General features: G+C 39.7%; 1 protein-coding gene across 6 annotated transcripts in view; it reads right to left on the bottom strand.

The window, feature by feature from the left end:
* The window catches only part of ZBBX (zinc finger B-box domain containing), a 148,370-nt gene that overhangs the window by 31,940 nt on the left and 102,068 nt on the right, over nt 1-14,362 (bottom strand). For all 6 annotated transcript variants that reach the window (XM_034663459.1, XM_034663455.1, XM_034663466.1 and 3 more), the window contains one exon: nt 3,082-3,237. In XM_034663459.1, coding sequence (XP_034519350.1) covers nt 3,082-3,237 — 156 coding nt within the window. The remainder of the gene's footprint in view (nt 1-3,081; nt 3,238-14,362) is intronic.

Genomic DNA, 14,362 nt, shown 5'->3' with positions numbered 1-14,362 from the left:
CCGGAATCTGGGGATGTACTGTATGGTGATTAACACAATATAATAAAATAAAATTAAAAAAAAAATAAATTTTTATATTTTAAAGTCATTTCATATCTAATAAATAGCATGTTTTATAACCACTATATAGAATGAGAAGGCTAGAGAACATATGTATATGAGTATCAAAACTATTAAGTATAAAAACATATTTGCAGAGCAGCATTTAACATTAGCATTTGTATAAAGAAATGCATACATACAAAACTGGAATTATTATTGATTTCTAGAAAGGGAGAGAATGAACTCCACGTTCTGTGTTATGAACCCTTTGCACTTCAAGAAAAAGCTAATTTCCATATTTGGAAGAGCAATGACAGAAGGGACCAAAAATTCAAGCAAGTTTTTAGATGGTAGACTGCATGAGACATGGTAACCAACTGGATGTGCAGAGGAGGAAGAGAAAGGACTACACAAAATAATGGTTCTTGGCTCACCTGGAAAGCAAGAAGATAGGCTGTCACCAATACTGACATCTATAGGTTTTTGGAGGAGAGTAAATCTGGTTTGAAAATACTGAGTTTTAGGAGTACCTGGGTGTCTCAGGGGGTTAAGTGGCCAGCTCTTGATTTTGGCTCAGGTCATAATCTCAGGGTCATGGAATCGAACCCCATGTTGAGCTCTGCACTGGGCATGGAGCCTGCTTAAGATTTTTTCTTTCCCTCTCCCATTGCCCTTCCCCCCTCCACTCATGCTCTCTCTCAGAAAGAAAGAAAGAAAGAAAGAAAGAAAGAAAGAAAGAAAGAAAGAAAGAAAGGAAAGGAAAGGAAAGGAAAGGAAAGGAAAGGAAAGGAAAGGAAAGGAAAGGAAAATACTGAGTTTTAGAAGTATGTGGGCAAGTATTTATAGGTATCCAGTAATCAATATGAGTGAGTGTGTGTACGGATGTATGCAGCACTAATGAAGAAGCACTGAAAACTCAGTGCTCAATACCAAATGGCTTAAGTATGCAGTGACTCCAGCAGGTCTCCAGAGCAGCTCCTTTCCAACCAATGAATCAGAGATATAAGACATCTGCCTTTTATAGCTACGCTTTTGGAATACTTGGCTTCCTCACAGCAGTGGCATGATAGGAAAAGTCAGAGGACTGGACATCGGCTTTTCAATGTTTGAGCCAAGAAATGTCGTATGCCACTTCCACTCAGAGTCTAACCTGACTCTACCCAGTTCTGAAGGGACTAGGAAAGTTGAAAGAGCACATGGAATCCAGTGCTGTATATTCATTATCCATCTAAGCCACATGATATCTTTGCAAGATATGGTTTAATATCCCCACTTTCTAGAAGAAAGGACACATATTAACAAACTCACCCAGTGCTTCTGATGCTTACTTATTACAGTTGGAGAGCCACTGCTCTTTGGCACTGAGTACAGGTGCTCATGTAAGTGTTGACAGCATGACATCCAACCAGAACACTCACACCACAGTGACTGAGCAGTTGTTAAAACCACAACTGTGGACCCACCCAAAGAGAGGCTGAATTCGGTCATGTGTGTTTCTTTAACAGTTTTCCAGTGGGTTCTGATGTGCACTGCTGGATGAAACCACTGAATTAACAGTTTTTAAGTTAGGACAAGTAGAGAGAGTCTATATAGCATATACAGTCACCTACGGGTACAAGAAGCAGCATTTATTGTAGGGATTAAAAGCATAGGCAAAGGAGTAAACTTTCTAGTAGGGCTGGTTACTAAGCTACTCTCTGCCTTTGTCATCTGTTAAATAGAGTAATAATAATACAAAATTTTTATGGTTATTGTGATTATTGGATATGATAAGACAATTAAGGAGTAAGCACAATGCCTAGTGTAAGGTGTTTAACAAGTGTTAGCTGTTGATTTATTACTATTTTCATTGATAAGATAAATTAGATAAAATGGCAGGCAGGAAGGAGAAACCCTTAAAACCACAGCCTCTGTGTAGTGGCTAAAAGCAAATAATTTGGAGTCATAAAGTCTGAGTTCAAATCTAAGCTTCATTTTTACCTTGGGCAATTTATAAAAACTGATCTTTGTCACCAATTCTCTTATCTGGTAAAAGTAAGGAAAAATTAAGAGAAGACAGAAAGAGATAATACATGTAAAATAGGTAGGACCATGTCTGGCACAGAGTCAGTTTTCAACATATTACTATTATAATAATGAGGCTGTAACTCATTCAGGGATTCTTCACAATCACCTTGACAGCTTGATCAGAAAGTAAAATCCATGTAAAAACACTAACTTTCCTGGACAATTCAAGCAATTCAGTTTCTTTGGGGGAAAGAGATCCTATGAGCATAAAAGCAGGTTTTTTTCTTTGTTCCATGAGCATGGGTTAGGAACTCAACAAACTGAAGTTCAAGCTTGACCTTGTCACCAAGTAACAAGTTGTGTGACTTTGGCCAAGTTTGTTACTATTTCTGAACTACAGTGGAAAGGTGAGTGGCGTCTAAAGGAATGAGGATTATTACATAGATCAAAATTCGAGGAAGCTTATTTTTTTTGCTAAAGAATCAATACAACAAGTCTATTACAAAATATAGACATGAGCTGATGAAAGCTTATCTAGCACATCATGGGTTCCATAGTCAATCTGAATAACGACCAGAATTTGGTGTAAATTCAATTTTAAATAACTATAAAATTGCCTGTCACCTAAAAAAACAAAAAACCAAAAAAAACCCTAACAATTTGGCAGGGTTTTGTATTTTTAGCCTCTCTGAAATCCTGACTAAAATAAAATTGTTATATTACATTGTGTTATTTTTTTTTCATGTTTCTCCCAAATACTCATTCATTTCCTGACATGGTACCAATGCCCAGAAAGCAACATGGTCAAATAATCATTCATAAAAAAAACCAGTCTTCAGTGGAATCAAACCAGTCTCCTTAAAAGGATTTTTATAGTCTGGATGTTTTTAAGTCATAAAACAAACAAACAAATATTAAACAACAATGTGATAAAATAATCTACAAAACTCTATAGCTCTATTTAAGTCTATAAATGACAGTCTCCATGATCATGTACGACAGAAAATATCTACTCTGTTTTCCTTAGCTTACCCCAGAGTTGCTCCCCTGTAGAAGAAATCTGGGTTTATTCTGACTTTTACTAATCTCTTTTGTAGAATGATTCTCCCCTTTGGGTTCATCTGGATTGACTTCCTTGATAAATCGATGGGCAACATCCAATACATTGGATAATATTTGAGATTTTGCCTGTTAAAAGAGAAGCAAAATAGGACTAAAAAGACTAATTATGTCAGTCTAAGTAACTTAGATACATTAAATCCTATTTTTATTATGCTGTGATTACTAAAATCCAATACATTTCATTTAATATTTCAAAATACAAATTGACATTTGTACCAACCAATATAATAGTGGCAGTTGCCATCTATTGAGCAGCTAGTTTGGTCTCATACTATCCCAAGTATCTTAAAAACATATCATTTAATCTTCAACTTTAAAGCATTACTATTTTTGTCTCTGTTTTAAGGATAAAGAAATGAAAGCTCCGATGGTTTAAGTAACTTAGGCCTGGTCACATGGTGAGAGGGTGGCAGAGCTGGGAAATGACCCCAGGTGTGTATAATTCTAATGACTCATAGCCTTTCTACCATGTCAACTCCAAATAGATAGATGTGTTATTTTTGTGCAACATAAAGAACTAAATATAACTAATCTAGTAGGAGCCTGAATAAGCAGTAATGAGTATCCATTGGTGATAAAACATCTTTAGAAAGTATTAACTATTCAAAAGTGCACATCAGGAAGTGCCTCTACCTGTAGGTTCCTAGTAAACTCCAAGCTGTTCCCCATTTAGTATCTTTGCTTATGAGTTTCACTTACCAGGGAGACCTTCCCTCCTCTACCATCTTCTTTGCCTGGCAGACTCCTACTTCTCCTTCTAGAGTCATCCCAAATTCCTCCCACAGGTCTAGGAACCTTTCTTTGCCCTCCTCCCTCTGGCTGTTTGAGGTGCCCATCCTCTGTACATCTTCATACCCAAAGTATATCTTTAGTAGCCCTACAATATTGATTGTACATCACCTTTTGGTGTCTATCTATTCCATCATACCATATAAGTTCACAGAAGGAAAAAATTTTGTCTTCTTAAATCTTTCTACAGCTACCACAGTGCCTGGCATATAACATATGGTAAAAATAAGGTGGTGGGGGAGGGAGAGGAAGATCTCCTATCAGCAGCTACTCTGATCTGTCCTAGGACTCTGTAGGATTCTGGGTTCCATGTGAGCTTGAACCAAACCACCTACAGGGTGAGACTCTGAAAACCTGGTATTAGAAAGACAAGCAATAGGTCATACTCCTTTAGCAAATGTCCTCAAGACATAGAATAACTTCAGCAGGGTTTAGAAATAATTATTTTGACTTTCTCATGGAAATATTCCTATTTTTAAATTTTCATCCAGTTACCTATTTAAATAACTAAGATTACATTGAAACTTCCCAGTTACTTTTTTTAGATCTGTTAAGAGTCACTGCAATCTCATTCTGGAATAAACCACTGAAGATCAAATTAATTAGTGTTATTTCATGCTGAATTAATGAATTACCTATGAAAAATGACTAATGTGATCTATGCACATTTAAATATACATATATGTAGGCATAGATATCAGTGATATATCTGCTCTAAATTTTCCTAGTGATCATCAAAAAGCCTATATAGACCTATATAATCCTTATTTTTCAAAGAAATTCAAGTCAATGGTAATGCTTTACCAAAAAAAAATTTTTTTTAACTGAGTAATCCAATATAAACGTGATTTTAAATTCCCTAGACTACAGATCTATTGATTTCAAAGGTTGTTAGAAGGTCTAGTTTTCATTTTACACATTCTTAAAAGTAGTAAAAACAGGGGCGCCTGGATGGCACAGCGGTTAAGCGTCTGCCTTCGGCTCAGGGTGTGATCCTGGTGTTATGGGATCGAGCCCCACATCAGGCTCCTCCATTATGAGCCTGCTTCTTCCTCTCCCACTCCCCCTGCTTGTGTTCCCTCTCTCGCTGGCTGTCTCTATCTCTGTCAAATAAACAAATAAAATCTTTTTTTAAAAAAAAGTAGTAAAAACAACAGTATTAATTTTACATAAAATTATGAAGATAGAATTATTATTCAAATACATGTTTATTTACATAACACAAAACAAAGATTATTCCTGTGCTAAAATGAATCCTGATATCAATGTTCCAATTAATGGTTATAACATTTTTAGGTACCATATTAAGAGACTCTGAAATGGCACACACACAAAAATGATTTCATTTCTACATTTACTGCTAAAATGTAAGATAAACATCATGGATAATTAGTAAAATGAAATGCTATAAATGAATATCTTAAAATTCTATTAATTCGGTATAAACAAAATGCCAATAAATGGGAATTTTCTTTCATAGAACATCTTATATTTAAATATTACATTACTTTAAAAAATTTCTTTTAATTAAAAAAATATACTTTTCTCAGTCGTAAGAGTGTATATACATTTTTCTTATTCTTGAACAGATACTATGATCCCCATTACATAGACAAGGAAACTCAAGCTCATAAAGCTTAGGTCAAAGCCAAACGGGTACAAAATATTGCAGCTTGAGTTAGAACCAAGATCTTTCGGGGAGTGGAGTTAAGATGGCGAAGGTTTGGGGACCCCTTTTTCAGCTGGTCCCCTGAGTCGAGCTGGATAGGTACGAGACCATCCTGAACATCCACGGAATCAGCCTGAGATGCAGGAAGATACATCTGGATCTGTACAAATGAACATCTCCAGTGATGAGTATAGAGGTACGAAGTGGGAAGCCAGGAAACCGCGCACAGATATTGGAAGATAAATGGAAGGGGGAGGGAGCCACCGCATTTGGGCACTGGGAAGCAGTAGCCACCTGCATGGGGGGGGGTGGGCAGACTCGTGGATGGGAACCCGCGAGAGAGCAGACTGAGACTGGGAGCTCCGGGAGCGCACGTGGGGCGGCTGGCAGCTGGCGGCTGGCAGTGTTAGAAACACAAAGGACAGAGACGTGCTGGCCCTGGAAGTGAGGGTTGGGACGCTGGGTGTGGGGCGAGAGGCTGGGATGCTGCAGGGTTGAGCAGCACCAACAGAAATAGAGTTAAAGTGGCCAGAACATCAGTGGAGAACAGGCTGAAATCCCCCTGTTCAGTGACAGAGGCTGAATTTCAGCCACTGCTGTTCTGACTCTCAGAAGAGGCACAGCAAACCAACAGGGAAAGCCGCCAGAGAACAAAAGCCTGGAAATACCGGCACACAACGTGCCCATCCCCATCCCCCCTCACAGGGGACACGGAGACTCTACCCAAACAGGGCTCCTGAGTATAGGCGCGGCAGGCCCCTCCCCCAGAGGGCAGGATGAAAAATCAAGAAGCCCACAAACTGGGGCGCCTGGGTGGCACAGTTATTAGGGCCTGTCTTCGGATTAGGGCGTGATCACAGCATTCCAGAAAGCAGTCCCTCATCGGGCTACTCCGCTGGGAGTCTGCTTTTTCCTCTCCCACTCCTCTGCTTGGGTTCCCTTTCTTGCTGACTGTCTGTCTCTCTCTCTCAAATAAATAAATAAAATCTAAAGAAGAAGCCCACATCCCTAAGATCTCTATAAAACAAGGGCGCACGGCCTGGTTACCAGTCAATAATTTGGCCTCTGGATAACCCCACAATCTCTCCTCATCAGAATGACGAGAAGGAGAAGTCCCCATCAGCAAAGAAAAAACAATGAGTCTGTGGCCTCTGCCACAGAAATAATAGATATGGATATAACCCAATTATCAGAAATGGAATTCAGAGCAAAAATGGTAAAGATGATGAGTAGACTTGAAAAAAGTATTAACGAAAATGTTACTGAGAATATAGAATCCCTAAGGGCAGAAATGAGAGCAAATCTGACAGAAATTAAAAATTCTATGAGCCAAATGCAGTCAAAACTAGAGGCTCTGATGGCCAGGGTCACCGAGGCAGGGGAACGAATTAGTGAATTGAAGGATGGGTTAGTAGAAGAACAAACGAAAATAGAAGCTGGTCTTAAAAAAATCCATGCCCACGAATGTAGATTGCGGGAGATTACTGATGCTAAGAAATGATCCAATGTCAGAATCATCGGCATGCCTGAGGGGGTGGAGAAAAACAGAGGTCTAGAAGAGATATTTGAACAAGTTGTAGCTGCAAACTTCCCTAATCTAGCAAGGGAAACAAACATTCGTGTCCAAGAGGCAGAGAGGACCCCAACAAAGATCAACCAAGACAAACGTATGCCAAGTCACGTCATAGTGCAATTCGCAAATATTAGATCCAAGGATACAGTATTGAAAGCGGCCAGGGCAAAGAAATTTCTCACGTACAAGGCAAAGGTATCAGAATTACGTCAGACCTGTCTACAGAGACCTGGAATAAGAGAAAGGGTTGTGGGGGTATTTTTAAATCTCTTTCAGAGAAAAACATGCAGCCAAGGATCCTTTATCCAGCAAGGCTGTCATTCAGAATTGATGGAGAAATAAAGACCTTCCAGAATCGCCAGTCATTAACCAATTTTGTAACCACAAAACCAGCCCTACAGGAGATATTAAGGGGGGTTCTATAAAGGTAAAAAGGCCCAAGAGTGATACAGAGCGGAAACTCACAACCGATACAAACAAACATTTTACTGGCGACATGGCATCATTAAAATCATATCTCTCAGTATGCAGTCTCAACGTAAATGGCTTAAATGCTCCCATAAAACGCCACAGGGTTGCAGATTGGATAAAAAGACATGACCCATCCATTTGCTGTCTACAAGAGACTCATTTTGAACCCAAAGATGCATTCAGACTTAGAGTAAGGTGATGGAGTACCATCAACCATGCAAATGGACCTCAAAAGAAAGCTGGAGTAGCAATTCTCATATCAAATAGATTGGATTTTAAACTAGAGGCCATAGAGAGAGACAGAGAAGGGGACTATATTATTCTTAAAGGATGTATCCACGAAGTGGATATGACAATTATAAATATATATGCCCCCAACAGGGGAGCAGCAAGATACACAAGCCAACACTTAACCAGAATCAAGAGGCAAATAGATAAAAATACATTAATAGTAGGGGACCTCAACACCCCACTATCAGAAATAGACAGAACACCCTGGCAAAAACTAAGCAAAGAATCAAAGGCTTTGAATGCCATACTTGATGAGTTGGACCTCATAGATATATAAAGAACAGTACACCCCAGAACCAAAGAATACTCATCTATTCTAATGCCCATGGAACATTCTCAAGAATAGACCATGTTCTGGGACACAAAACATGTCTCAACCAATACCAAAAGATTGAAATAATCCCATGCATATTCTAAGACCACAACACTCTGAAATTGGAACTCAACCACAAGGAAATATTTGGAAGAAACTCAACACTTGGAGACTAAGAACCATCCTGCTCAAGAATGACTCGATAAACCAGGAAATCAAAAATCAATTTAAACAATTTATGGAGACCAACGAGAAAGAAAACACAACGGTCCAAAACCTATGGGATACTGCAAAGGCAGTCCTAAGGGTGAAATACATAGCCATCCAAGCCTCACTCAAAAGAATAGAAAAATCTAAAATGCAGTTTTGATATTCTTACCTCAAGAAGCTGGAACAGCAACAGAGGGACAGGCCTAATCCACTCACGAGCAAGCAGTTGACCAAAATTAGAGCAGAAATTAATGAATTAGAAACCAGAAGTACAGTACAGCAAATCAACAGGACTAGAAACTGGTTTTTTGAGAATATCCATAAAATTGACAGACCACTGGCAAGACTTATCCAAAAGAATACAGAAAGGATCCAAATTATTAAAACTACGAATGAAAAAGGAGAGGTCACAACCAACACCAATGAAATTGGAAGGATTATTAGAAACTATTATCAACGGCTATATGCCAATAAATTAAACAATCTGGAAAATATGGAGACCTTCCTGTAAACCAAAATTAATAAAATTGTGAATGAAAAAGGAGAGATCACGACCAACACCGTTGAAATTGAAAGGATTATTAGAAATTTTTATCAACAACTATATGCCCCAAAACTGAGCAATCTGGAAGAGATGGAGGCCTTCCTGGAAACCTATAAACTACCAACACTGAAACAGGAAGAAATAGATTTCTTAAACAGACCAATTAATTATGAAGAGATTGAGTCAGTGATAAACAACCTTCCAAATAACAAAACTCCAGGCCTGGACAGTTTTCCTGGGGAATTCTACCAAACATTCAAGGAAGAACTAATACCTATTCTCCTAAAGCTATTTCAAAAAATAGAAACAGAAGGAAAGCTACCAAACTCATTCTATGAGGCCAATATTACCTTGACCCCAAAAACAGGCAAAGACCCCCTCAAAAAGGAGAATTACAGACTGATTTCCCCAATGAATATGGATGCCAAAATCCTCAACTAGATCCTTGCTAATAGAATCCAACAGTACATTAAATGATTATCCATCATGATCAAGTGGGATTCATACCTGGGATGCAAGGGTGATTCAACATTTACAAATCTATCAGTGTGATACATCACATTCAACAAGAAAAGACTCAGGAACCATATGATCCTCTCAATTGATGCAGAAAAAGCATTTGACAAAATACAGCATCCTTTGCTGATTAAAACCATTCGAGTGTAGGAATAGAGGGTACATTCCTCAATCTCTGAAAATCCATCTATGAAAAGCCTACAGCAAATATCATTCTCAATGGGGAAAAGCTGGAAGCCTTTCCCTTAATAGCAGGAACACGACAAGGATGCCTTCTTTCGCCACTATTATTCAACATATTACTAGAAGTCCTTGCAACAGCAATCAGACAACAAAGGGGTAAAAGATATCTAAATCGGCAAAGAAGAAATCAAACTGTCTGTCTTTGCAGAACACATGATACTCTATAAGGAAAACCCAAAAGAATCCACTCCCAGGGGTTAAGATGGTGGAGGAGGAGGGGACCCCTTTTCCAGCTGCTCCCCTGAGTCGAGTTGGATAGGTACCAGACCTGCCTGAACATCCATGGAATCAGCCTGAGACGCAGGAAGATACATCTGGATCACTACAAATGAGCATCTCCAGCGCTGAGTATTGAGGTACGATGCGGGGAGCCATGAAACCGCGCACAGATATTGGAAGATAAATGGAGGGGGGAGGGAGCCACCACGTTAGGGCGCTGGGAAGCAGTAGCCACCTGCATGGGGGAACGGGCGGACTCACGGACAGCACCCACGAGAAAACAGACTGGTACCGTGAGCGGGGAGTGCGCGCCACCAGACTTCTCTTGGAACTCCGGTGTGCTGACTGAAACCAGACTGAGACCGGGAGCTCCGGGAGTGCGCAGGGGCGGCTGGTGGCTGGCACAGAAAGGACAGAGATGTGTGGGCCCTGGAAGTGAGGGCTGGGACACCGGGTATGGGGTGCACATCCTGGGATGCTACAGGGTTGAGCAGCACAAACAGAAACAGAGTTAAAGTGGCCAGATCATCAGTGGAGAACGGTCCGTGATCCCTCTGTTCTGAGACAGAGGCTGAGATTTGGCCGCTGCTGCTCTGTCCCTCAGAAGAGGCACAGCAAAGCGCCAGGGAATGCCGCCAGAGAACAAAAGCCTGGAAACACCAGCCCACACGGTGCCCATCCCCATTCCCCTCGCAGGAGACATGGAGACCCTACCCAAACAGGGTTGCCTGAGTATTGGCATGGCAGGCCACTTCTCCAGAAGGCAGGCTGAAAAAATCAAGAAGCCCACATCCCTTAGATCCCTATAAAACAAAGGTGCACAGCCTGGGCCCTGGTCAATAATTTGGGCTCTGGACAACCCCGCAAACTCTCATCAGAATGACGAGAAGGAGAAATCTCCCCCAGCAAAGAAAAGACAATGAGTCTGTGGCCTCTGCCACAGAACTAATGGATATGGAAGATGATGTGTAGACTTGAAAAAAGTTCAGAGTAACAATGGTCAAGATGATGTGTAGACTTGAAAAAAGTATTAACTAAAATGTTAATGAGAATATAGAATCTCTAAGGGCAGAAATGAGAGCTGATCTGGCAGAAAAAAGAATTCTATGGGCCAAATACACTCAAAACTAATAGCTTTAATGGCCAGGGTAAATGAGGCAGAGGAACGTATTAGCGAATTGGAGGATGGGTTAGTAGAAGATAAAGCAAAAATAGGAGCTGGACTTTAAAAAAACCATGCCCACAAATGGAGGTTACGGGAGATTACTGACTCTATGAAACGATCCAATGTCAGAATCATCCGCATCACCGAGGGGGTGGAGAAAAACAGAGGTCTAGAAGAGATATTTGAACAAATTGTAGCTGAAACTTACCTAATCTAGCAAGGGAAATAAACATTTGTGTCCAAGAGGCAGAGAGGACCCTTCCCAAGCTCAACCACAACAAACCTATGCCACGTCACGTCATAGTGCAATTCGCAAATATTAGATCCAAGGATACAGTATTGAAAGCGGCCAGGGCAAAGAAATTTCTCACGTACAAGGCAAAGGTATCAGAATTACATCAGACCTGTCTACAGAGATCTGGAATGAGAAAAAGGCTTGCGGGGGCATTTTTAAAGCTCTTTCAGAGAAAAACATTCAGCCAAGGATCCATTATCTAGCAAGGCTGTCATTCAGAATTGATGGAGAAATAAAGACCTTCCAGAATCGCCAGTCATTAACCAATTTCGTAACCACGAAACCAGCCTTACAGGAGATATTAAGGGGGGTTCTATAAAAGTAAAAAGGCCCCAAGAGTGCTACAGAGCGGAAACTCACAAACGATAAAACAAAGACTTTAATGGCAACATGGCATCATTAAAATCATATCTCTCAGTAAGCAGTCTCAACGTGAATGGCTTAAATGCTCCCATAAAACAGCACAGGGTTGCAGATTGGATAAAAAGAAATGAACATCCATTTGCTGTCTACAACAGACTTATTTTGAATCTAAAGATACATTCAGGCTGAAAGTAAAGGGATGGAGTACCATCTTTCATGCAAATGGACCTCAAAAGAAAGTTGGGGTAGCAATTCCCATATCTGATAGAATGGATTTTAAACTAAAGACTATAGTTAGAGAGACAGAAGGGCACTATATTATTCTTAAGGGATGTATCCAACAATTGGAGATGACAATTATAAATATATATGCCCCCAACAGAGGAGCAGCAAGATACACAAGCCAACTCTTAACCAGAATAAAGAGACATATAGTTAAAAATACATTAGCAGTAGGGGACCTCAATACCCCACTATCAGAAATAGACAGAACACCCTTGCAAAAACCAAGCAAAGAATCAAAGGGTTTGAATGCCATACTCGACGAGTTGGACCTCATAGATATATATAGAACACTACACCTCAGAACCAAAGAATACTCATTCTATTCTAATGCCCATGGAACATTCTCAAGAACAGACCATGTTCTGCGTCACAAAACATGTCTCAACCGATACCAAAAGACTGAAATTATTCCCTGCGTATTCACAGACCACAACGCTTTGAAAGTGGAACTCAACCACAAGGAAAAATTTGGAAGAAACTCAAACACTTGGAGACTAAGAACCATCTTGCTCAGGAATGATTCGGTATACCAGGAAATCAAAAAGCAAATTAAACAATTATGGAGACCAACGGGAATGAAAACACAAGGGTCCAAAACCTATGGCATACTGCAAATGCAGTCTTAAGGGAAAAATACATAGCCATCCAAGACTCACTCAAAAGAATAGAAAAATCTAAAATGCAGTTTTTATAGTCTCACTTCAAGAAGCTGGAACAGCAACACAAGGACAGGCCTAATCCACGCACGAGGAAGCAGTGACCAAGATTAGAGCAGAGATCAACGGATTAGAAACCAGGAGTACAGTACAGCAGATCAACAGAACTAGAAGCTGGTTCTTGAGAGAATTAATAGAATTGACAGACCTCTGGCAAGACTTCTCCAAAAGAAAAGAGAAATGACCCAAATTAATCAAATTATGAATGAAAAAGGAGAGGTCACAACCAACACCAATGAAATTGGAAGGATTATTAGAAACTTTTATCAACAGCTATGCCAATAAATTAAGCAATCTGGAAGAGATGGAGGCCTACCTGGAAACCTATAAACTACCAAGACTGAAACAGGAAGAAATTGATTTCTTAAACAGGCCACTATATTATGAAGACTTTGAGTCAGTGATAAACAACCTTCCAATTAACAAAACTCCAGGCCCAGATGGTTTACCTGGGGAATTCTACCAAACATTCAAAGAAGAACTAATACCTATTCTCCTAAAGCTATTTCAAAAAATAGAAACAGAAGGAAAGCTACCAAGCTCATTCTATGAGGCCAATATTACCTTGATCCCCAAACCAGGCAAAGACCCATCAAAAAGGAGAATTACAGACTGATTTCCCTAATGAATATGGATGCCAAAATTCTCAACAATATCCTTGCTAACAGAATCCAACAGTACATTAAAAGGATTATCCATCATGACCAAGTGGGATTTATCCCTGGGATGCAAGCGTGGTGGAACATTTGCAAATTGATCAGTGTGGTACATCATATCAACAAGAAAAGTCTCAGGAACCATATGATCCTCTCAATTGATGCAGAAAAAGCATTTGTCAAAATACAGAATCCTTTCCTGATTAAAACCCTTCAGAGTGGAGGAATAGAGGGTACATTCCTCAATCTCATAAAAACCATCTATGAAAAACGTACAACAAATATTATTCTCAATGGGGAAAAGCTGGAAGCCTTTCCCTTAAGTTCAGGAACACGACAAGGATGCCCACTCTCGCCATTACCATTCAACATAGTACTAGAAGTCCTTGCAACAGAAATCAGACAACAAAGGGGTAAAAGATACCCAAATGGGCAAAGAAGAAGTCAAAATGTCTCTCTTCGCAGATGTCATGATACTCTAATGGAAAACCCAAAAGATCCACCCCCAAACTATTAGAAGTTATAGAGCAATTCAGTAATGTGGAGGGATACAAAATCAATGCTCAGAAGTCAGGTGCATTTGTATACATGAATAACGAGAATGAAGAAAGAGAAATTATGGAATCCATCCCATTTACAATAGCACCAAAAACCATACGTTACCTTGGAATTAAATTCACCAGAGACGTAAAGGATCTATATTCTAGAAACTATAAATCACTCTTGAAAGACATTGAGGAAGACACAAAAAGATGGAAAAATATCCCATGCTCATGGATTGGAAGAATTAACATAGTTAAAATGTCCATGCTACCCAGAGCGATCTACACTTTCAATGCTATCCCGATCAAAGTACTGAGGACATTTTTCAAA

This window comes from Ailuropoda melanoleuca, chromosome 1, assembly GCF_002007445.2.
Source record: "Ailuropoda melanoleuca isolate Jingjing chromosome 1, ASM200744v2, whole genome shotgun sequence".
NCBI classification, from domain to species: domain Eukaryota; kingdom Metazoa; phylum Chordata; class Mammalia; order Carnivora; family Ursidae; genus Ailuropoda; species Ailuropoda melanoleuca.
The sequence above is the reverse complement of the archived record's forward strand: the minus strand, read 5'-3'. Positions and strand labels throughout refer to the sequence as shown.